Below are 25176 nucleotides of genomic sequence, written 5' to 3' on the forward strand. Positions count from 1 at the left end.
AAATTTCATGGTGCTCTACGCGCCGCGTATTCTGCATATGCCTAAGCATGGCCCTGATTACAAGTGCGGTAGATGTTGAAAGCATTCTATCCCTGCAGTTCAGGAACACTTGTGCATGATATGAGCAGGGCATCCAAGGCCTACGCTCATCTTACTTTGGCATGCATCTTCCATGTCTGTAGAGGCTGCCAAAGTTTGTGTTTGTATTATCTACTGAGAACGGCACCACCTTATTATTTCAGCTGCAATAAGTTCTGAAGTCTCGCCTTTTAGGTTTGACAAAATCCACACGCACTGCCTTCATAAGCCTTGAAATAGCAAACCAATCCAGAAACCAATTTCATAGGTCTGTGATTTGATGCATCAACACACAGTGACACACATTCAACATCTTTCAGATAGATAATTAATTAATCATTTGCCCATGGAGCAAAAACATTTGCAGCTATCACTTCACACTGTGTCTGTGCATATGAGAACTTTGGTTTGCTGATTTATTTATTTAAATTGGAAGTCCAGGCCATTGATAGGAAACTGACGATGTCTAATGGTGGGAAATGGGAATGGATGGGATATGGGAATGGATAATAGTGGATGGGAACCTGGGAGGCAGTGACCATGAGATTGTCAAATTCAGGATCCTGACTCAAGGAAGAAAGGAGAGCAGCAGAATATGGACCCTGGACTTCAGAAAAGCAGACTTTGACTCCCTCAGGGAACTGATGGGCAGGATCCCCTGGGAGAATAACATAAGGGGGAAAAGAGTCCAGGAGAGCTGGCTGTATTTTAAAGAATCCTTATTGAGGTTGAAGGAAAAACCATCCCGAAGTGTAGAAAGAATAGTAAATATGGCAGGCGACCAGCTTGGCTTAACAGTGAAATCCTTGCTGATCTTACACACAAAAAGGAAACTTACAAGAAGTGGAAGATTGGACAAATGACCAGGGAGGAGTATAAAAATATTGCTCAGGCGTGCAGGAGTGAAATCTGGAAGGCCAAATCACACTTGGAGACGCAGCTAGCAAGGGATGTTAAGAGTAACAAGAAGGGTTTCTACAGGTATGTTAGCAACAAGAAGAAGGTCAGGGAAAGTGTGGGCCTCTTACTGAATGGGGGAGGCAACCTAGTGTCAGAGGACGTGGAAAAAGCGAATGTACTCAATGCTTTTTTTGCCTCTGTCTTCACAAACAAGGTCACCTCCCAGACTACTGCACTGGACAGCACAGTATGGGGAGGAGGTGACCAGCCCTCTGTGGAGAAAGAAGTGGTTCAGGACTATTTAGAAAAGCTGGACGAGCACAAGTCCATGGGGCCAGATGCACTGCATCTGAGGGTGTTAAAGGAGTTGGCGGATGTGACTGCAGAGCCATTGGCCATTATCTTTGAAAACTCATGGCGATCGGGGGAGGTCCCGGATGACTGGGAAAAGGCTAATGTAGTGCCCATCTTTAAAAAAGGGAAGGATGAGGATCCAGGGAACTACAGGCCAGTCAACCTCACCTCAGTCCCTGGAAAAATCATGGAGCAGGTCCTCAAGAAATCAATTTTGAAGCACTTAGAGGAGAGGCAAGTGATCAGGAACAGTCAGCATGGATTCACCAAGGACAAGTCATGCCTGACTAACCTAATTGCCTTCTATGACGAGATAACTGGCTCTGTGGATGAAGGGAAAGCAGTGGACGTATTATTCCTTGACTTTAACAAAGCTTTTGATAAGGTCTCCCACAGTATTCTTGCCAGCAAGTTAAAGAAGTATGGGCTGGACAAATGGACTTTAAGGTGGATAGAAAGCTGGCTGGATCATCGGGCTCAAGGGGTAGTGATCAACGGCTCTATGTGTAGGTGGCAGCCGGTATCAAGCAGAGTGCCCCAAGAGTCGGTCCTGGGGCCAGTTTTGTTAAATATCTTCATTAATGTTCTGGAGGATGGCATGGATTGCACCCTCAGCAAGTTTGCAGATGACACTAAACTGGGAGGAGTGGTAGATACGCTGGAGGGTAGTGATAAGATACAGAGGGACCTAGACAAAAGAAATCTGATGAGGTTCAACAAGGACAAGTGCAGAGTCCTGCACTTAGGATGGAAGAATCCCATGCACTGCTACAGACTAGGGACCAAGTGGCTAGGCAGCAGTTCTGCAGAAAAGGACCTAGGGGTTAGAGTGGACGAGAAGCTGGATATGAGTCAACAGTGTACCCTTGTTGCCAAGCAGGCTAATGGCATTTTGGGCTGTATAAGTAGGAGCACTGCCAGCAGATCGAGGGATGTGATCATTCCCCTCTATTCGACATTGGTGAGGCCTCATCTGGAGTAGTGTGTGCAGTTTTGGGCCCCACACTACAAGAAGGATGTGGAAAAATTGGAAAGAGTCCAGCAGAGGGCAACAAAAATGATTAGGGGGCTGGAGCACATGACTTACAAGGAGAGGCTGAGGGAACTGGGATTATTTAGACTGCAGAAGGGAAGAATGAGGGGGGATTTGATAGCTGCTTTCAACTACCTGAAAGGGGGTTCCAAAGAAGATGGATCTAGACTGTTCTCAGTGGTAGCAGATGACAGAACAAGAATATCAAGTTGCAGTCGGGGAGGTTTAGGTTGGATATTAGGAAAAACATTTTCACTAGGAGGGTGGTGAAGCACTGGAATGGGTTACCTAGGGAGGTGGTGGAATCTCCTTCCCTAGAGGTTTTTAAGGTCAGGCTTGACAAAGCCCTGGCTGGGATGATTTAGTTGGGGATTGGTCCTGTTTTGAGCAGGGGGTTGGACTAGATGATCTCCTGAGGTCCCTTCCAACCCTGAAATTGTATGATTCCATGATATACAGATATTTTTTTGCGGGTGTGTGTAAGATGTTTCACTGACTCAAGATTCCTTTAGCAGCTCCATACATCACACCGGCTAGGATAGAGATGCCTTGTGTAGGCACTGGGATGCACAAATCCCAGCCCTGGGAGGCGGCTGCTGAGTGGGACAGCCCTATGACAGGGGCTACAACCTGCCTGGTTTTGCAAACACTGCAGGTGGCTCGCTGCCCTGAGGGAAACTGTTACTCCCTCTGCCCCTTCCCGTGCGGGGTTTCCCCCTCTGCCCCCCTCAGTGCCTCAAACCTTGCACTTATGCCCCCTCCCTTATTTTACCCCACAGTCCATCTCCTGCCCATTCCTACAGCTATCTGTCCCCCCCGGCACAGACTGTGCCCATCCCCACTGCTTGCCCCCTTAGCCCCTGGCACCAGAGGGAGCCTATTTTGGAGGAACAGTTCAACAACGCCTATGACTCAAGATAGCAGGACCCGTGATACTTTCACGAGCAGGCCAGTGTGCCATACTGTATTGTACGCCACTGTTAGATCAATGAAAACAGTGCCTGTTTTCAAGTTTATCTGGAAGCCATTTTCAACAAATGTGGTCAGCATGAGTACTTGGTTGCATATGCTATGGACTCGGCAAAAAACGGCTTGTTCGGGGCTCAAAATTCTCTCCACATCAGGTAATATGCGCTGTAGGACCAAGCGCTCCAGTGCCTTGAAGCACACCGACAATAATGATATAGGACGATAGCTTGATGGTTGACTTGGGTCCTTTCCAGGCTTTAAGAGGCCAATGATTTTTGCAGTGCGCCATATCTTTGGTAGCCTACCTTCACTGATGACCCTGGTGAAGAATTTCACAAGTGAAAGCCAAGCACAGGGGCCAAGGTTTTTCAGGAATTCTGGAGATATGTTGTCATAGCCTGCAGCTGTTCCACACTTGGTGCTACCCAGCTGTTCCACATTTGATGCTACTCTGTTACAGTGAATGGTTCTGGGCAGCTTCTGATCTGGTGTAGACGTTTAAACATATGCCAGTCGTTCCTCACTTGTCTTCGCACCTGTTACTCCAAAGGTGCTCTGGACACTTTAAGTAGGTGTCCGGCTATCTGGCTGGGTGTCACTGAGAGTTGGCAGAGTGCAGGTGGCTGCTGCGCTGTTCCAAGGTGTCAGAGCAGACTCCAACACTTGCGGCTGGAGCAGGTAAAGCTCATCCTCTCGGTTGTCTCCTCCCATCCATATGGCGGAGAAGACAGAGCAATGGGTTACCCCAGGGCTCTGTGCTTTCTCCATCTCTATTCAACCTTTACATCAATGACCTGCCAACAACAGAGTCACGCAAGTTCATTTACGCAGACGACATCTGTTGCGGTACCCAGGCCCGGATGTTTCACGAACTTGATGCCACCTTAAACCTGGACATGATAAAGTTAGCTGACTACTGTAAGACTTGGAGCCTCCAGCCAAGTGTCATAAAAACAGTCTCCAGTTTGTTCCATCTTCATCACGCCAGTGCAACCCGAGAACTGAATGTTTATCTGAATGGTCAGAAGGAGAAGCATGAAGTAGAACTGGTCTCTCTAGGTGTGACCTTAGACCGCACACTGAGTTATCATGCCCACCTGAAGAAGACAGCAGCTAAAGTTAAGATGCGCAACAATCTTAGCAAACTGGCAGGTTCGTCATAGGGTGCTCGTGCTCCAACTTTGCAGACGTCAGCTCTTGCCAGTCCGTATTCAGTGGTGGAGTACTGTGCACCAGTTTGGAGTCGATCGTCACACACCAAACCGGTGAATATGCAGTTACATGCCGCCATGCATATCACCTCTGGCACCCTGAGTCCGACTCCAGTCCGATGGCTTCCAGTTCTGAGCAATATTGCTCCTCCTCATATCAGACGAGAGGTTGCCACTGGCAAGTTACTGGAGAAAGTACGCACCGACTCAAGCTTGCTGTTGCACAATGACCTTTTTAAACCACCAGCTGCATGTTTGCCGTCACGTTGCCCATTATGGTCTCATCTGCCACGCCAGGATGTTAGGGAAGAAACTCTCTGGCAAGAGGAATGGATATCTATTATAATCCCTAACCAGTCCCTCGTTGCCGACCCCACAATCTGCCCGCCTAGTTTCGACCTGCCCTGTCGCCAATGGTCCCTGTTGAACAGGTTCCGGATGAGCCAAGGTTTCTGCACAGCCAACCAGTATTGCTGGGGCCTTTGCGACAGCCCTTTGTGCAGCTGTGGCGCAACACAGACGATGACGCACATCGTCGAGGAATGCGTGCTGACTAGGTTCAGTGGTGGCCTAGAAGAATGCATCATGCTCCTGAAGATGCCATTGCTTGGCTAGACGACTATGCACACCCCAAATAAATACCATAGGGAGCGGATTTAATGCCCAGTGAGGGCAGTGGTCTCAGTGGCCGTTACTGCGCATGCTTAGTACCAGCCAAGCCGCACGTTCTGTCAAGCAGCCAGCCCCCCGCGTTTCTTGTCTGCGGGCGGGGCCCGCCTTCCGCAGAGGGGCTGCGCTGCCGGGGCGCATGGAGCCCGGGCTCCTTGCGGCGGGAGGGAGGCAGGCAGTGCGCCTGCGCGGCCAGGCCGGATATCCGCTGCAGGGCGGGGGCGCCGGGTGCACGGACATGGCGGCGGAGTTAGATGGTGGCCCGAGGCCAGACGTCGGGGCCCAGCGGGCAGAGCTGGGACCGCTGCTAGGGATAGCTCTGAGGCCGGGCGAGTCCTGGTGAGAGGAGGGCTGCCCCCGGCAGTGAGAAGCCGTGTCGGGGCGGAGGGGGGCGAGTGGGGCCGGGGAACGGAGCTAGGGTGTGTGTGTGTGTGGGTGGAGGTGGACCGAGCGGGGCAGGCTGAGTGGGGAGTCGGGGGTGCTTTCAGGGCTCATGTCCTGGTGTGGGTCTCTGTGCCCTGCCGCTCAATAAGGCGAGCCTCGGCTCCTGGGAGGTATCACGTGCGTGTGAGCCTTTGCTCTGGCTGCTGAAGTGGCTGAGTCACCAGTGGCGGAGCCACACGAACATGCGTCCTAGTGCAGGTTTCTAATGTGGGTCCTCTCGTTAAATGTGTAATACTTAAACCTGCTCATTCAGCTCTTCAGGACTTCATAACACTCAGGGTTTGTCTACCCTTAAAGCGCTACTGCTGCCCTGTTGCCGTGCTTTAGTGTAGATGCTACCTCTGCGTTTGGGTGGGATTCTTTGTGCAGAGGGCCATTGCTCACTACTGGCTCTAGCTGTGATTCTGTGGTTCTGTCAGCCCAGTTCTTAGTGATTTAACTGGGAGTCTCTGCTGCTGCCTATTTGTACTGTCTTTTCATGGAAATACTATCTTCACACCAGTCTAAGACCAACTTCCCTTAGATCAACATATCAGTGATTTCAGCTCTATTAATTACAGAGCAGAAACAAGGACTCTAAACTGAGTCTGATCAGCTCTGTCTTTAAACACTGGAGGGGATGGTCAAATGTTAAATGTCTTGTTAAACAGAGTCAGTGTCACCAAGTAGAAACATTTGTCTGCACTCTCTCTGCCTTTTTACTTAAGTGTGGAATCATTATCCCCTGCTTAGCAACTGGACTTGGTATTAGGATGACCCCCCCCTCAATTAGGGCATGCTATGTATAGCTATGCTGCCCTTTGCTCATACAATAATATTTCATTATTCCTGCATTCAATAGTAAAGTGAATCTTAACCCAAAACAGAAATGCCAAAGGGACCAAAGCAGGTCTCTCTGCAGGTTACCTAAGCAGCTCCTTAAGTCTCTTTCTCCCAGTTCACCACTAGATTTCAGAGGTGAGTTCAGACCCTGCTTACAGATAATTGCTCCAATGTGGGGAGTGATGTCATTGGTAGGTTAAACAAAATAAAATAAAATCGCACCATTAGAAAAACTTGAAATATAAACCTGGTATGTAAATCGTTGTGGAAACTTTGTTCTATTGAGCGAGGAAAAAAATGAAATAAACTCATAGGAGATACAACGTGCAAATGCCAATTATTTCCCTTCCAAAAGGGAATACGTAGTATGAGAAATTTCTATTGTTATCCTTCCATATGGGAAGTTCAAACATGTCTTTAATATTTTGTGTCTTTGTTTTTATCTCTTTGCCAGTTTTTACATCTTCAGTTTTTTAAAAAGAATTTATCTACTTTGTTTCCATAGCAATACATTTTCATCTTATTTATTTTCTGTATATAGCACTGAAAGCATGGGAAGCACTTTTCAGACAAATATGAAATCTGATATGAAAAGCTTGTCCCATGCCCCTTGCTTTTACATTTGAGGCCCACTATTGATTTCAGTGGAGTTTGGAGTGATCCAGAGCACTGAAGATAAAACCACAATTGCTTGCCGAGCTTGTACCACTCAAAGCCTGTGGTGGTGTCCAACAACAAAAATCAGTAGTTTCTCATTAAACTACCTTATCCAGTTTATGTCAAGATTATACAGACATTAATGAAGAGAAGTGTGAACCATAACTAACACTACATGAATTAAAGATGATCTATTTACAAGTTACTATATGAAATAGCACCTTTTATCAGTGATTCTCAAAGTGATTATAATGGGAGGGAGGTATTACTTTCAAAGTTTTACAAACAGAGAAACTAAGGCAAAAAGAGGTTGAAAGCTGAATATTCAAAAGTGTCTACTCATCAAGAGTGCCTTGATTTTGGGTGCCTACTTACTGGGGCTGGGCATCAGAAACTCCTGCTTAAGTCAGTTGGAGTTATGAGTCTTCAGCACTTCCAAAAACCTGGCAATAGCTGACCCAAGTTGATCAACAAAAAACTGAGGCCCTCCAAAATGTCCACTAATCTGGGACATATTTGCCTAAATGATTTTCCCAAGATTGCAAAGTGAGTCAAGGCTGGGAACAGGGTTCTGTTGACCCAACTACTTAGCTAGTCGTCTAGTTCGGTCACTAGGTCATACTGCTGCTCATTTGTTAAAATACTCAAGTGTGTGTATTTATTTTTATTTTTACTATGCTAGCCTCCCCTCCCAGAGCTCCTGTCTCCCAACCTGTCCTTTGCCTTCCCTGCTGGCAAGCCCTTGGACCTTGGGTGATGCGTCTCTTGTGTCCTGGATCTAGCCAGTCCCTGCCACTGAGAGGGCTCTGAGACAAGCTGCTCCTGCTGTTTCAGCAGCCAGTGATAGGTAAGGGTTGGGTACAAGGCAGAGTTGGACCTGGCCAGCATGCAGCACTACACAGAGCAGGACAAGAGGCCTGGCCAGCACTAGGGTCTGTTCTGCGCTGTTGATAGGCCTCCCATCCGTGAATATAATCTGCTGCCCTACACAGCTGAGTTGCCTTAGCCTAGAGTGGCCTCTGCTCCCAGGGCTTTCATAGCTGCAAGGTTTTCTATGCACCTGCACCAGCTATTCCTCCTCCAGCGAGAGTGACATCTTAGTATGTGCTGTGGCTGGTACAAGCTGAAAGCTGCTCCTGACATCTTGCTATTCAAACTGTGTTCCAGGTATTTGATTGACAGTCGGTGGTTCAAACAGTGGAAGAAGTATGTGGGTTTTGACAGCTGGGACATGTACAACGTGGGTGAGCCTAACCTGTTTCCTGGACCCATCGATAACTCTGGACTCTTTGCAGGTAAAATGCATGCAGTTAAGGTGCACTGAATAGCTGGGCAGCTATTTGTGTCTGGCAGAGAAGGAGACTCTAGGAGCTCTTAGCAGTTTTTGAAAGTGTGTCCTTTAGCTCTTACACCATCTGACTGAAAAAAATCTGCAATGTAGCTTCTCTTCTCATTCCCTGCGCTCACAAAAACAAAACCCACTAACCTTTCTGAGGGGCACAGCATATAGTCCAGAGGGAGTGTGAAATAATGGAATATCAATAATGGGTTTGACCAGTCTGGGCTCTTATCATGATGTGCTGGAAAAGGATTTCAGGTTGAGCACAGATGAGTGAAGTTAAGGATGAAAAATTTCTGTTTTCTGAGAAGGCTGGAAACATTATAATCATCTTCTACTATTTCTCCACACCCTAGCCTGAAGTTACTTCCTTCCCTCCCACACGCTGACATGAAATTCTGTAAATGTTTGGAGACAGTCAACTTTACTGTAAATAGAAACTGAAATAGAAAACTTTCAAAAGATGCACCTGGAAGCAGAAATGTATGTCCAGTTTGAGTTTTGATAGTTGGATCAGTCTCAATGAATTCTTAGCCTGATACAGAATTCTGATAACTCTAGGAAACTTTCTTTTCAGACTTAATGTTCTGAAGAATGAACAAAATATACTATAAAGTTCTCTGTGTTCCCTAGACCAGATCTAGGCTAGTGTGTCTGGTGCAGGGGATAAGGGGCTTTTGAATTCTTGCTGATCTTCTGTCAGGTGATATAATGCACTCTTTATGCTCTTGCTCCTGTAATGCTACTTTAAGTGCCTGACACCATAGCATGTAACATAGAATGTGCAATCTACTTTGGAGCCACTGTTAGTGCTGCTTTGTCAATTGACTGGCATGGAGATTGCTGTGGCAGGCACCCTACCAGATCATTAGCAAGATAAATCTGGACTCCACTGGCGCTAGGAAAGAGACTCTTGGTTTCCATGTGTGCATCAAACCTTTATGGAACAACAGCAATGAGGCTGTCTTTTCCACTGAGAGACTGTGAGTTTGGAATTCTCTCCCCCTTAAAGTCCACTGGTGGATCCTTCTGGGTGAAGCTCAATTCTAAACTTCTGTGAGAGTTAGTTTGTGATGGCTTGAAGTGCTGAGTTTGATCTGACTCACAAACCAGTTCTCCTGGATCTGTGTTTGGGACTTAATTAACTTCTTGCTGTGCCTTGGTAAGTGTTTGGGGAAACGAACATACTAAAAGTTAATTAGAAAATACAGTCAGTGGCTGAGTGGAAACCAGTGGTAACACTGCTTCTGTTCTGCAATGCCTGCTTGGTTGTCCGTAGATGTAGCTGATGATTGTCTGTAGATACAGTGTGTGAATAATTTTTGTGGTGGTGCAAATTGTATAATAATTTTTCTGCCCTAGTGTTACATAAACTTTTTTGCCATAAAAACTTGGTTAATGTTTCTGCAGCACACAGGTACTGCCTTCTACTTCCAAAACATGGGACCTCAAAATGCAAAACCCAAGTATTGGAAGGGAGGGGGAGAATGAGGAAATGCTCAGTTTAGGTTTCCCTGCAGTTTAGTGTTCCTTTGGAACATCATAGTACTTTATTACCCTTTCCTCTTTTACCGCAGTGTGATCTCATCCAAACCACAACAAGTATTTGACAAATCAGTAGTGCTGTACAGAGCATGTTAAAGGTTTGTTGGAGCGTGTGAATAGGAATCCTGAATTGGAGGGCTCCCAAAAAAAGTAGTTCTTGCTAATGCTGGGAAAGGTACTGTAATGTTCCCAGTTCCTCTTGGCATCCCTGCAGGGAAAGATCTGATTGAGCATGTGGTTTTAGAGCACGTTGAAAATTCAGCTTTAAACAGCGATGTCACAACCTTAATTATGATCCGACTAGCAGCTGCTCCATAATAAATCTGGAAATAACCATTTTCCAACTCCTCAGCTTGTCTGCTTACCAATTTCTTGGAATCATAGAAATATAGGGCTGTAAGGGACTTCCACAGGTCAGGACCCTGTCCTTAGGCATGGCCAAGTAAACCTAGACCATCCCTGTTAGCTGTTTTGTCCAACCTGTGTTAAAAGCCTCCAATTATGGGGATCCCACACACTTCCTTGGATATCTATTTCAGAACTTATCTAACATTAGTTAGAAAGTTTTTCATAATATCTAACCTAAATCTCACTTGCTATAGGCTTGGTCTACACTACCCCCCTAATTCGAACTAAGGTACGCAACTTCAGCTACGTGAATAACGTAGCTGAAGTTCGAAGTACCTTAGTTCGAATTAGTTCGAACTTACCTTGGTCCACACGCGGCAGGCAGGCTCCCCCGTCGACTCCGCGGTACTCCTCTCGGCGAGCTGGAGTACCGCAGTCGACGGCGAGCACTTCCGGGTTCGACTTATCACGTCCAGACTAGACGCGATAAGTCGAACCCAGAAGTTCGATTTCCAGCCGTCGAACTACCGGGTAAGTGTAGCCAAGGCCATAGATTCAGCCCATTACTTCGTCTTACCTTCAGTGGACATGGAGAACAATTGATCACTATCCTCTTTATAACAGCTCTTCACATATTTGAAGACTATCAGGTCCCTACTCTCTTCCCCTCCTCCCCCCGAGTAAACATGTCCCCCCCCACTTTTTTAAACCTTTCGTCATAGGTCAGGTTTTCTTTTGTCATTTTTGTTGCTCTCCTCTGGACTGTCTCTAATTTATGCCCATCTCTCTTAAAGTGTGTGCTCAGAATTGGACACAGTACTCTAGCTGAGGCTCACTAGTGCCAGGTAGAGCAGGGCAATTACCTCCTGTGTCTTACATATGACTCTCCTGTTAATACACCTCAGAATATTAGCCTTTTTCACAACTGTATCACATTGTTGGCTTATATTCAATTTATGATCCACTACCTCACCCAGTTCTTTTCAGCACCTTTTCGGCACCACCTAGCCAGTTATGACCCATTTTTTTAATTGCGCATTTGATTTTTCCTTTCTACGTGTAGTACTTCACACTTTATAGAATGTCATCTTGTTGATTTCAGACCAATTATTTAATTTGTCAAGATCCTTTTGAATTCTAATCCTGGCCTCCAAAGTGCTGTCAAGCCCTCCCAGTTTGTGCTCATAAAATTTGTGGATGATACCAATTTCCACTCCCTTATTCATGTCATTAATGAAAACATTGAATAGTACTGGATGCAGGACTGATCGCTGCAGGATTCCACTAGATACACCCTCCTAGTTTGACAGCAAACTATTGATAACTACTCTTTTTTGAGTATGGTCTTTCATCCCATTATGAATCCACTTTATAGTAATTTCATCTAGACCACATTTCCCTAGTTTGCTTATGATATTGTCATGTGGGACTGTGTCAGAAGCCTTACTAAAATCAAGATATATCATGTCCTCTGTTGTAAGAGGACTTACACCTGTGTGTCTTGGGAGCCTCATAGCATGGAAAGGGGGTTGCTATGTGGAGCTCCCAAGAATCTTATGTCCCATCCCAAATTCTTCCAAGATAGTGCTTCAGCCCTTCTTATTGTTTGGTTTTCTTGGCTTCCACTTTCTCAGCTGGCCGCATAATACAAAGGCTCCCATCCTGTCATGGCTATTAAGCTTCACAAGAGAACTATCCTCTGTTGTAGCACAAATGAATAATATAGGCTAGTTCATTCTGCATTGCATTTTTTGAAATATTTTAATAACAATGAAAGTTAACTGTGTCATCTTGTGGTTGATAATGCCATAGAAATATCATTTTCTTCAGAATGTGGTGCAGCACTGTCACAGACTGGCAGGGGAAGATTGTTCATCATTTAGATCTCATGTGGCACTTAAGGCCTCTGAGGTGGCTGTTGTGGCAATTAAGATTTTCTGGGATCCTGTTGCCCTCTGTTTTTTGTAATGACATTTCCCAGGGCTTGCATAACTTATTTTCTTCCTTTAATTGACAACCAGATCCTAAGACACAATGCCAAGCTGGGACAGTTTGATTTTATCAGAGCAATTGAATTCAGTGATTTAAATCATCCAGTGGAAAGCATCAATTTAAATAATGGATTTTAATTAACTTTTCCATTTATACTTCAGTTATTTTCTGAGACTGTCAGAGTAAGGAGGACTCTTGGCAGAGGACCATGTCTTGTTCAACATTAAAGATACTGCTGACATTTAATGAATTAATACAGAATTTGTCCTGAGTTTCTACCTTTCATAGCTCCCAGTATGAAACTTCACAATCTTAGCCAACATCCAAAGGGCTAAGAACACTTTGATTTGTATGTCCTGGAGATCTTACATTTTATAGAATGTATGGAACACCATTAAAACATGAAGAACTTCTGGTTTATCCCACTTCTCAAATCTCACTTTTTTTTTTCTCTCTTCCTTTTTAGATCCAGAAATACAGACCTTAAAAGAACATCTCATTGATGAGCTGGATTATGTGTTGGTTCCCACTGAAGCCTGGAATAAGCTAGTGAACTGGTATGGCTGTGTAGAGGGGCAGCAACCTATTGTAAGAAAAGTAAGTGTGCATGAATCTGAGACTCTTGTTTTATAATCTGCCAAACAGTTTAGCCACCTTTATACTCTCCCACAAACCTTCATTATCTGAAACGCAATCTAAGTTTATCAGATTTCTGGTGCTAGTGTGAGTTAAATCAGGCACATGAAGTTACTCTCCAGAAGTAGCTGGTTTAAAGGTAACCCAAAATATGGTCTTATGTGGGCCTGCCCACTGGTTTGGCAGGTGGTGATCCCACTGTCACAGGTGGGATGATTAGTTGGAATGATGGGTATTGTAAGTTCCTCAACTAATGGCTTCTGTTGGGGGGAGTGAAGAGGTTCATCCTGGATAACTTTTTTTACCTTAGTGATTGGTAGGAAAATAGCATATTTGGCTCCATCTGAGGATGAATGCATTGTTTGCCCATGTGTATAGAGCTAAAAATGGGGGTTGGGAGTAGTGGTGGTGGTAAATTTCCTTCATAATGGAAGATTGTGAACATTTTATTTGGGCTACCCTAAATCCCAGCCTGTTGCCTCTGAGTTGAGGATCTTCTTGGGCAGGAGATACCAGACAAAGATGCTTTGCCATTAAAATAGGAGATTCAGGGACTCGTCACAAGGTTTGCTGACATTTTACCCCCTACATTATTCTGTTTTTATTTAAACATGGGGAAGGGCATGGCTGCCATACAGGCTTGTTTGTTGCTTTAGTAAAAGTTCTAAAAGATTGTCAACTTTTGAACTTTCCTGAATGAATATTGTGCACAGGTAACTAGTACAAGAAAACATTTCAGAGCACAGTGCCTTGTGAAGCAAATTGCTCTGCTGAGCTTCACTTAAAAAAGAAGAAAAGAAAAAGCTTTGAGTTATGGGAGTCACTGATTTTAGTAAGCAGCACTGATGTTAAAAAAACAAAAAGAACCAACCTCCAATACCTAAAACCTAGAGGCTACAACAAAGGCTGCATTGAAAACAAAGATTGTTTTTAGAATTAACACTGTCAAGTGTCTTTTTTTTTTTTTTTTTTTTAAACACTGAAATACAAATCTTGCACCAATATTCAGTGTATATATTCAAAAGCCAGGAAAGGGTGGATGGGAAAGCAAGGTTCCTTTATAAAAAGTCATCCGTGCTGATGAGTGGCACTTATACCTTTGTAGGGCAACCTAGAAATTGTGTATCTCGGGAAATGGACAGGTGCCTCAGAGAGCATCAAAGTTCTCACCTCCTTAAACCACCCAGGATTCTCTCCTTTCTTTGAATGCTGGTGGATCCCATACTTAGTTTCTTTGTTTCTACTTGCAGTGTAAAGATGAGAGGTTTGTGGTTTCAGTAGTATCTTGTAATGGAAAAATTATTTCAGCATCATAATTATTGGACAGGGAAATTTATATATAGTACACATTTCTCCCAACTGCAAGACTATTATGGTCCAAATTTAGCATGAATAGATTTTTATAGGTCCTAGCTTGCAGTTAGATCAAGTTTTTGTTGTCCATTTATACTACCCTGGTAATGAAAGAGGGTCTTGACAAAATAGAAACTACTGAAATACGGTAGAATGACAAATGTGCTGTTGTAATTCCCAATTACACAGGGGAAAAAAAACCATTAGTTAATAGAGGTGAGGAATAGCGCTATACCAGAAAGATTCACCTAATCCAATGAGAATTCCTGAATGGAGAAGACTACACAATACACCTGTTTGAATTTAAATTGCAGGTCATAAAAACACAAATATTCTAGTAGGGTTATACTACAAGCCTCCAGATCAGAGAAGGGTTATTGGGGGCACAGTTATGAAGAGTTCAGAGGCAAATAAGTAAGTTGTATAATAAGATTTCAGGAACATCACTCTGTGTCACTCGGAAGCCTAAATGTCAGCATGAAGCGATGGGAGTGGCTACCGGCATGGTTGAGAGCTCTTTTTGTTCAGAATATAACTGGGTTGAATAATTGCTGGGATTTGAGGTCTGTTACTGTCCAGTTTTAATTTCTCAGCCATTTTGGCTTTATAAATTATATCTGTGCACACCAAGGCTTGTATCTATGCCATGCCAACTGTCCTAGATTTTTGTGATTTCAGAGGTAACACAATCAGTTTCCACCCTTACTGCACAGCTAATTTGTATGTAACAGTTTCATTAGTTGTGTGAAAGTAGATTGCACATGTGGTGGATCACTTGGACTAACTGCCCACCTATGCATTTGCACAAATCAACAAAGATCTCTCAGCATCCATTCCGCACCTCCCTCCCCCACCGGATCAACACAACCAGCGTGCACAATCCCAAATATTGCTCTGAAGCCTAGAATATCTGAATCAGAATGAAGTGATGGAAAGAGCTACAACACATGTGGTTGAGAGCTTTTGTCGTTTAGAATATCACCGGGTTCAGTCATCACTCAGATTCGTGGTCAGTTATTGTCCATTTTTTAAGTTCTCATTTATTTTTGGCTCTTTTACACATGTGACTTTATGCATTACGTGTGTGCGACAGCATGGGCTTTCAGCTACCAGTAAAACTAAATATCTGGCTTCAACTGTGTGCATATAAATTGGTCAGATGTCATCTGGAAGTCATTTCCACAAGACACCATTCAGACTTAAGAGCTTATTTGGACTCAAGAATTAGACATTTGTGGATAATACAGGATAGCATAAAAAACTAGGCTATAAATCATGCTTCAGGGTATATATCTAGCAGATTAGCTGTTATGAAGAAATCTTCCCTTCATGCAGCTTATTCCATAATTTTCCAGAATAGGGTTTCTTGCACCATCTTTTGAGGGATCCAGTATTTGATGTGGTCATAGATGGGCATAGTGACTAGATGAACTATTGATCTGATCTGGGCATAGTGGACTAGATGATGGTATGCTCATTCTTATGATATTTGAAATCAGGCTTTGGGGCTTCCTGTTAAAAGTTGAAGTGTTAGACTAGTGAAGAGGTTTTATACTTCAACATCCTCCATTGTATTTCACACTTAAACTGTGCTGATGTGCATATTTTCTAAGGCTACACTTTATTCTCACTAAAGTGATGTATGTTGTCTTTAGGTTCCTACCCAACAGCACAAGCCAAGTTTCCTTCTACCAAAATCTTTACTGGAAATGAGTTTGCAGTTTACTAAAACTGCTTCTATCTGTCTGGCATTTTTAAACTATTACATTACAGAGACTAGCTTTATTTGGTGTCTGCTGTAATAAGAATCCATGACTTGAACTAAAAATTTTAAAAAAAGTTCTATCTCTGAACACGACCTCTTTTTCCTTCTGCTTAATTAAAAACATCAGAACTATAGAAGTCAGAGACTAGATCAGTAAATAGATCTAAATAGATCTTTCCTATTTCCCATACAGTCAAAAGAACAATTGAACACTTGTGGCAAGTGCCTTTTTATTCTCAAGAAAACAAAGCAAAAAGTCAAAAAAAAGTTTGACCGGTTCATTATTTTCATAAGGATTTTTAATTTCTGTTCTTGATTTATCGATAAAATATTACGGAAAAGTCTTTTCAGGTGTCTTCACTTGTTTGTTTTTTCTCTTTAAAGCAAGTAACTTATGGATTTAATATCACATTTCTTGGCTTCTGTGAGGTTGAATGTAGACTACCAAGATCACTTAAAGTTTGTTAGTACTAGCCCTTTCTTCTTAAATTGGGAGAAGTTCAGTTAGTTTAATGCTACACAGGCTTTTTAATCTTAGCATGTAGCAATTACAGTGTCATGCCCTAAGCAGACAAGCTGTTTCATTTTGCAGTGTTATGTATAGTTTATATATTAAAAAACAAAAACCCTATATATCCTCTATAAAGTATCAATAAATGCCAGTGTTAATGTTGCTCATGCAGCCTTGTATGCACATCCTACTTCCTTCATTGCAAAGTTGTTGAAAAGGAGAAATCTTCTCTGGGTACTTACCCATGCACAATGTCAATAAGCTGAGAGACTTTTCTTCTACCGGTCAGCTCAGCATTCAGCTTTGGCTTTCTCTGCTAGCTTAACCAAGATCCATTAGTCACAGCATTTTTACTGTCCTCCCACAGTGGTCCCAACTGCACTCAAACACATGACACAGTTCTTCTCTACCATCTTTCAAAGGATTGGACTCTTCCTGTGGCAGAAAAATTGCTCTTGCTGCTACATATACCATCTCTTTAAAACTTGATGGAACTTTCCAGAATGTTTCAGTACCCCCATCCCTATTGTACTATGATGATGCCCCTCTCACTCTGTAGCCAGAGAGGCAGTTAGCATTTAGATACCTTAACAAATCTAAGGAAATCAGGAGCCTAGGATAGACATAACAATATTGCTTCATACCTATTAGCTCTTTGTCTGCGTGTATCCAGGTGTGCAATCCTAACATAGGTGGATTCTCACTACAGTTATTTAGGCCCAGAAAATAAAAAGATCAATGCAAAGTTCTTTGGACTAAATAAGGAAAGAGCTCAAATTGCAAATGTTGTTATAATGCTTCATGTTGTCTCCACCGTTACTTCTCATCCTCTGCCTTCTCTGATTTGGTTTTGCTTGTCTGTTGCTTTCGCAAAGATGTGGATATTTTGTCTTGAAAGGCTTGACATGTTTCTCTTCATTGTCAAAAGCTCTGACAGCAGTGGTTGTCACCAGAAGACCACTGTGATCTAACAGACCCAAGCCATTTGTCTTCCCGGAAAACTGCTGGCACCCAAGAAGGGAGCCCTTAAGAGGATAGTTGAACGCTCCCCTTTGTATCTAATTTGGAACGTTTTAATAATAAATAGTGATTTACTTATCTAGTGTTCCAGGTATTGTATAACTTAACTAGAACACTTACAAACCTTCAGTGATTCTCTGTCTATACAGTAAGCTCCTTGCTCTCCACAAAGAAGGTCGTTTCCCCCCCCCCCCTTTAACATTTCACTCATGTCCCTGAGGGAAAGCTTGAGAATGCAGCCTGTGCAATATGCCTCAGAATTAACAGATCTGGGTTTTGACTAAGGGAGATGGAGTATGTTCCAGAGTTGATGATCTTTCACAAAAGCTCTCTGTCTCTTCCTATTAAATCTGTGGGACTGTTACCGTGAGCACCTTAGGCTTTGCCATTTTATTGGCCCACAGCGCAGTTGGCCTATAAAGTAGCCAGGACCCAGAAATGTACTAGAGGCTAGTGCAAGTCATGGAGCCCATGTGTGATGCACTAAACAAGTGATTGGCTACATTCTGTGCTAGCAGGAAATTCCTAGTGCGCAACAGGTGTAACCACACATAGGGCATATTGTGGTTATCCCATCTCGAGGTGACAAAGGCCTAGATCCCTTTGGTAAAATCTTGCCTCTGAAGAGAAGTCAAAAACTTCTAGGCAAGTACAGATCTTGGAAAGGGCTTTTGCTTTCCAGGAGCAGCTGAGGACCTAATATAATCCCCACATTATAAACATGTGTAGTGAAAGGTGAGCACACTTCTCTCATACAGGCTAGGTGATACCATTTTTCCAAACCCACAGGCACAACTTCTGTTCTTTCTGAACAGAGTCTCTGCCTAATAACTCTCATCCAAGCGTGGCCAGATGCAGGTTACGTTAACTGCACCTTCCAGGTCTCCTGAAAGTAGGCAGGATGTAATGGGTGCACTGAATCCACCTGGGTTTGCACCTCACTAACTACCTAATGGCTTCATGTATGTAGAATCATAGATTTTAAAGCCAGAAGGTACCATTATCTGAACTCCTGCATAATGCAGGCCAGAGAATTTCACCCATTGATTCCTGCATCAGGCCCATAATTTCTGGTTGAGCAGATCTTAGGAGGCACCCAATTGTTATGTAAAGACTTCAGGTGATAGAGAATCCATCACATCCCCCTAATTAAGCTGTTCCAGTGATTAATTACTTTCTGTTCAAAATTGGGCCTTTTTTCCAGGTTGAATTTGTCTAGCTTCAGTTTCCAGCCACTGGATCTTTTAATGCTTTGCCTCCTAGATTAAAGAGCCCTCTCCTATCAGAAATCTCTCTGTGTAGGTATTGATGTATCATGTTAGTAGAACACTGATAGAGTAGAATGCTCTGTGAAGAGTGCCCCTGGGGCAGATGAACAGCTCCCCAGTATTGCTTTCTGAGACATCTTGGAGAGAAGGGAACTGAGTCACTGGAGGGACTGTCTGCTCCTTGTATGGGCTGCACAAGTGTTAACAATGCCTTGTACTGAGCAACAATCTTCCTGATTTATTTTACTGTGTGCAGAATGAGTGACAACCTGAGCACATCAAAGCAAGAGTGCAGTCCCTCTCGCTTCTTCACCTCATTGTCTCTACTACTTCATTCATGCATTCCATCTCCACTGCCACTCCTTTACTTTTCCTCCCACCCTATCCCTCAGTTTCACTGTGTGCATAGTTATAATGGTAGAAAGGAAAGAAGGGAAAAGAGGAGCATTGAAGCCCTTCCCCTAGATTGGTAGCACTGGCTAGGGAAAAGGACAGAGCCCAGTGCCAATGCTTCCTCTCTGTATGATGGACATTTGAGCATGGTGCATGTGTCACAGATCCACAGGACCGGTGCTGTGGCCCCAGCTTTGGAACAGTCTCTGGGAGGAACCCCTTCAGCGTGCCATACCCCCTAGGGGGTCTCACTCTTCCTTCAGGCTTATTCATGTGGCTTCACCACCTCCTTAGACTGGATCTATGGTCCTTCAGCACCCCTGCTTTGCCCAGTGAGCTCCATTCAGCAAGTCTAACTGAGATGTACAAGTCTCCATCAGGGTCTAATCTTAGAGAGCAATACACCTCACTAAGCACTTGTAGTGATACCCAGCCAATGTTGTAAAACAGTAGGGTTTATTTGTCAACTGGAATACAGCAGGGGAAGTCCTTAGGTTAGCATAAAGACGTGAAGGCCATGTCAGAATCCATTCTGGTTAGTCCAGAGCCCAAAGCTCTGTCACTCAATTAGACTTCCTGGTGAGTGGCCACTCTTCCCCCACTTCTTCAGCAGCCAACATTTAACTCCCTACCTCACCCCTCTCAGTCCTTTGTTCTCAAACTGGGCAATGTTGCTTGGTATCCTGCAGAGACGTGGGCAATCTATGGCCATTGGTTGCTAGGTGTCAGTGTCTGGGCAAGTGGATTTGCCATCATATTCTGAGATACTCCATTGACATGGGACCCAAGATGCAGACAGAAAGGCGCCACCCACACCTGTGTCTTAGCCTGCTCCAAGAGCAAAGAGCCCTATTCCATCCTCTCCGTAACAATGTAGCACATAGGGAAAACTGAGGCACACAATTCATAGCATTTACAAAAAATTCCCAATTTGTCACAGCATGCCCACAGGGGACATGGCCACACATGCAAGGGGCTTGCTGGGAGCTTTGCTTGTACAGTGCCAAAAGCAATTGCTGGAGGAAATCACGGGCACTTGATCTTTGGTTGATTTCCTCCCTGCAATGGATGATGTAACCTGCCATACCCAGCCCTAAAATCAAACTGCCTGGACGTGAGAAAATCTGAGAACTCCGCTGTTACTGGAGTGGCCTTGCCACACTTGTCTTGATGACCTTTTCTTAAACAGGGAGGTTTGAGATTTAAGAATAGTCAATAATTGGCACAAGTGTCAATAGTAAGAGGTGGTTTCCTAAGCAAAGGTGTAACTTTAAGAGCAGATGGCACCTGGCGTTCTTAGGAGAAGAGAGGAATTGACATGCTCCTAATAATGGAGTGAGGCCTTCAGCAGAGGAGGACAATGGTACAACTCCTATGATGTAGCACAAAGTTCCCCCAGAACCTCAGTGAGCAACACTAACTTAAAGGGAAACAAAGACTGTGTGTGTTTCCTAGCTTGCCTCCATACTCTCAGCTCTGCTACGATGGAGACAGAAGGTTCAGTCCACATCCAAATGAGCTCATCCTCAAACTGTATTCCTCACGGCATGAAATACTTGATTCTGTAATCCCGTGGGTTAATCAGGCTGTTCACCACTCAGCACACTTCCACTGATTAGGACTTGGCAATTGTGAAGGAAGAGGAAGAAACTTTTCTTGCAAGTTGAACCTTCGTTGTTGCTAGATCCTCCTGCCTGATGGAAGTAGCCTGTAGTGGTGGATAAGAGGAAATATTATCCAGGTATTTGATTGGAGACTGAAGGCTTGTCCTTGGGCCAGCATAAGTAGGACCTTTGAAGAAGAGCCCCCACCCTTTTTTGTCTGCTCCCACTTTGCACACTGGGGTGAAAACCAGTTCTAAAAAGTGTGCATGTAACTGTCTGAGCCTGCAGACAGAGTGCATCTCTGAGGGTGGGACCTTGAGATTTCCTGCTGCATAGGCTCAGTTTTCAGCTAACATATGAAAAGAGGAGTATCAAGTAGAAGTAGGAAAGTAATCTTGTTGCTATTACCAGCATTGGTAAAATCACTACTAGAATACTGGGCCCAGTTTCTTATACCCACACTTCCAGGAGGGTTTGGAAAACTGGAGAGAGTTCAATGGAGGTCAATAAAAATGATTTAGTGGCTGGAACGCAAGCTGTTATGATGTGGGGCTTAAGGAGCTCAATTTATATAGCTTATTGAAGAGAAGGTTGAGAAGTGCCTTGATCACTGTGCATAGGTATCAACACACGGAAAGCATATTTCATGGGGCAGGACTTTTTAAACTTACTGACCGAGATATAAAAAGGTGGTCGGAAGTTGAAGCTGGACAAACTTTGATGGTATTTCCTAGCAGTGAGGCTGATTCAACATTGGAATAATTTATGTAGGGAGATGTTAGACTTGCCTTTGCTTGGAGACTTTAAAACGAGATTAGCTATCTTTCTGAAAGATAAACTTTAATTTGGTTTCTGGGAGAGGTTCTGTAGCCTTTGTGTGGAGGGGGTTGGCCTGGGTTGTGATGGTCCTATATGTCTTAGGAGTCTGTGGGTCCCCCTTTCACTCCCTTTCCTTATGGGCCTTGGGGAGAACAGAATTTTCCACATTGCCCTTAGCACGCTCATAACACTTGTAGCTCTGTATGGTGATGACTATAATCTAATCTCATGCTGCAGGGCTTCAGACAGTCATTTGCAGGGGTCACAAAAATGTTTTTCCCCAATGCACATTTGTAATGCCTCCTGCACCCCTGAATCATCAGTGAGTGGCCACAGCTAGAGATGGGACATTAGTTAGGATGGACTGGTGCTCAGAGGTGGTCCAGAGACTCCTGTCTCAGATGCCTGGCTGTTGTCTTTTCACATGCTCAGGGTCAAACTGATCTCCAGATTAGAGTCAGAAAGGAATTTCCCCTCAGGTCAGGTTGGGTGGGACCTTGTAGGTTTTTCATCTTTGTCTGCAGCATGGCATGCCTGGTAAGGTCATCTGGACATGTTTCACCTAATCAGTTCACCACTCACTGAAGTCAGTGGGTTCAACAGAGGGGTATTTGGGTGAAGTTTAAAGGCTGTATAATATGCAGGTGGTCAGACTAGATAACACTGGTTTACAATTTTTGAGAAGTCGTCTGCTTCAGAGATAAAATGTGCTATTTATTATGTATTTTGATGTGCTGAATTCAAATATGACAGTTAAAACAACTGGCTACTGTTTCTAAGAAATTTAAGTTTTTACATTTTATGTCTATGTATATTGTGTAGATAGTAGAGTTTTAATCATAAATTGTAAACCTAGGTCTTTTCATGTGTTTATGGTTGCTTTACATAATATTTCACCTGTCCTGTTTATGTAACACTTTAAAAATCAGCAAAAGAGTTATATAAATAAAATGTATTATGAAACAAAAGGCAAAAAACTATTCTGTACATAGTTTAGTCCTATTCAGTGTCTACTCAGCGCTTCTTGGCTTGTCTCTTGTATTCATTAAATGGAGCATCTCTTGTCACTGTCCAGCAATAGTCTGCAAGCATTGATGGGCTCCATTTGCCCTGATAGCGTTTCTCCATTGTTGCAATGTCCTGGTGAAATCGCTGGCTGTGCTCGTCGCTCACTGCTCCGCAGTTCGGTGGAAAAAAATCTAGATGAGAGTGCAAAAAAGGTATCTTTAGTGACATGTTGCAGCCAAGGCTTTTGTATGCCTTGAGGAGGTTTTCCACCAACAACCTGTAGTTGTCTGCCTTGTTGTTTCCGAGAAAATTTATTGCCACTAACTGGAAGGCTTTCCATGCCGTCTTTTCCTTGCCACGCAGTGCATGGTCAAATGCATCATCTCGAAGAAGTTCACGAATCTGAGGACCAACAAAGACACCTTCCTTTATCTTAGCTTCACTTAACCTTGGACATTTTCCATGGAGGTACTTGAAAGCTGCTTGTGTTTTGTCAATGGCCTTGACAAAGTTCTTCATCAGACCCAGCTTGATGTGTAAGGGTGGTAACAAAATCTTCCTTGATTCAAGAAGTGGTGGATGCTGAACACTTTTCCTCCCAGGCTCCAATGACTGTCGGAGTGGCCAGTCTTTCTTGATATAGTGGGAATCTCTTGCAGGACTATCCCATTCGCAGAGAAAACAGCAGTACTTTGTGTATCCAGTCTGCAGACCAAGCAAGAGAGCCACAACCTTCAAATCGCCACAAAGCTGCCACTGATGTTGGTCATAGTTTATGCACCTCAAAAGTTGTTTCGTGTTGTCATAGGTTTCCTTCATATGGACTGCATGACCAACTGGAATTGATGGCAAAACATTGCCATTATGCAGTAAAACAGCTTTAAGACTCGTCTTTGATGAATCAATGAACAGTCTCCACTCATCTGGATCGTGAACGATGTTGAGGGCTGCCATCACACCATCGATGTTGTTGCAGGCTACAAGATCACCTTCCATGAAGAAGAATGGGACAAGATCCTTTTGACGGTCACGGAACACGGAAACCCTAACGTCACCTGCCAGGAGATTCCACTGCTGTAGTCTGGAGCCCAACAGCTCTGCCTTACTCTTGGGTAGTTCCAAATCCCTGACAAGGTCATTCAGTTCACCTTGTGTTATGAGGTGTGGTTCAGAGGAGGAGGATGGGAGAAAATGTGGGTCCTGTGACATTGATGGTTCAGGACCAGAAGTTTCATCCTCTTCCTCCTCCTCGTCTGACTCAAGTGAGAATGATTCTGGGGCATCAGGAACCGGCAGTCCTTCTCCATGGGGTACTGGGCGTATAGCTGATGGAATGTTTGGATAATGCACAGTCCACTTTTTCTTCTTTGACAAACCTTTCCCAACTGGAGGCACCATGCAGAAGTAACAATTGCTGCTATGATCTGTTGGCTCTCTCCAAATCATTGGCACTGCAAAAGGCATAGATTTCCTTTTCCTGTTCAACCACTGACGAAGATTTGTTGCACAAGTGTTGCAGCATATGTGTGGGGCCCACCTCGTGTCCTGATCTCCAATTTTGCAGCCAAAATAAAGGTGATAGGCTTTCTTAACCATAGTGGTTATACTGCACTTTTGTGATGCAAAAGTCACTTCACCACAAACATAGCAGAAGTTATCTGCACTGTTCACACAAGTACGAGGCATCTCTGCTCACGGTAGCTAAACAGAAATTGTCCCTTTGCAAAATCAAACACTGACAAATAAGAGCACGACACAGTATGATTTCTAGAGCTGATATAGGGCAATTTGTTCAGCAGAGTGATGTAAGCTTCGTTATGATTGCATCATCCATGACTTCTAGGAATAACATGATGCAATTCATATCATGTATGATGCAATACCAGCTTCAGATTGCATCATTCATTGTTTTGCCTAAAAAGCAAGTACTGTCCAAACCCAGTCATAGATTTATTCATAGAGCCAGTCAAAGATGTATTTTAGTCATTTCTGGTTTAAATTGAGATCCCTTCCCTTTATAACTCATTTATCCTCCACCATTCCCAAGTCAAGGGTCGTATATACTGACTCAATAGCATATCTCGAAAACTAGAGCCAATCAACAATTTTAAGCATCATTTTCATTCTCAGTGACCCAGAATTAGTAAAGTTTGACTACATTTATTTCAGAAGCATTTTGGCTGTAGAGCAGTGTAATCGGATTGTCCTTCTGGCCTTAGATGCTATGAATATATCTTTCCCTCCCTCCATCCACTGCCACCATCTCCCCCTCCTTTCTTCTTTCCCACCAGCTTTACCTTCTCTGATTGCCCTCCTTATCCCACTCCTCTGACACACATAATATATATCACTGCCAACCATTACTTCATCATCTCTTGCTCTCTGGCTCCTGGTTCTCACCAAGACTAAGATCTCATCTGACACTGCTACTGCATCCA

General features: G+C 43.8%; 1 protein-coding gene across 4 annotated transcripts in view; it reads left to right on the forward strand.

Annotated features, from left to right (window-relative positions):
* The first annotated feature begins 5406 nt into the window (after nt 1–5406).
* USP4 (ubiquitin specific peptidase 4) overlaps nt 5407–25176 on the forward strand; it is a 149660-nt gene continuing 129890 nt past the window's right edge. For 2 of the 4 annotated variants that reach the window (XM_034777089.1, XM_034777090.1), the window contains exons 1-3: nt 5410–5553; nt 8305–8432; nt 12828–12958. In XM_034777089.1, the coding sequence (XP_034632980.1) occupies nt 5453–5553; nt 8305–8432; nt 12828–12958 (360 nt within the window). In that variant the 5' untranslated portion in view covers nt 5410–5452. Of the gene's footprint in view, nt 5554–8304; nt 8433–12827; nt 12959–25176 lie in introns of all 4 variants that reach the window. The other 2 variants (XR_004646594.1, XM_034777092.1) reach the window with 2 other exon arrangements.

Source organism: Trachemys scripta, chromosome 7 (genome assembly GCF_013100865.1).
Source record: "Trachemys scripta elegans isolate TJP31775 chromosome 7, CAS_Tse_1.0, whole genome shotgun sequence".
In the NCBI taxonomy this organism is placed as follows: Eukaryota; Metazoa; Chordata; order Testudines; family Emydidae; genus Trachemys; species Trachemys scripta.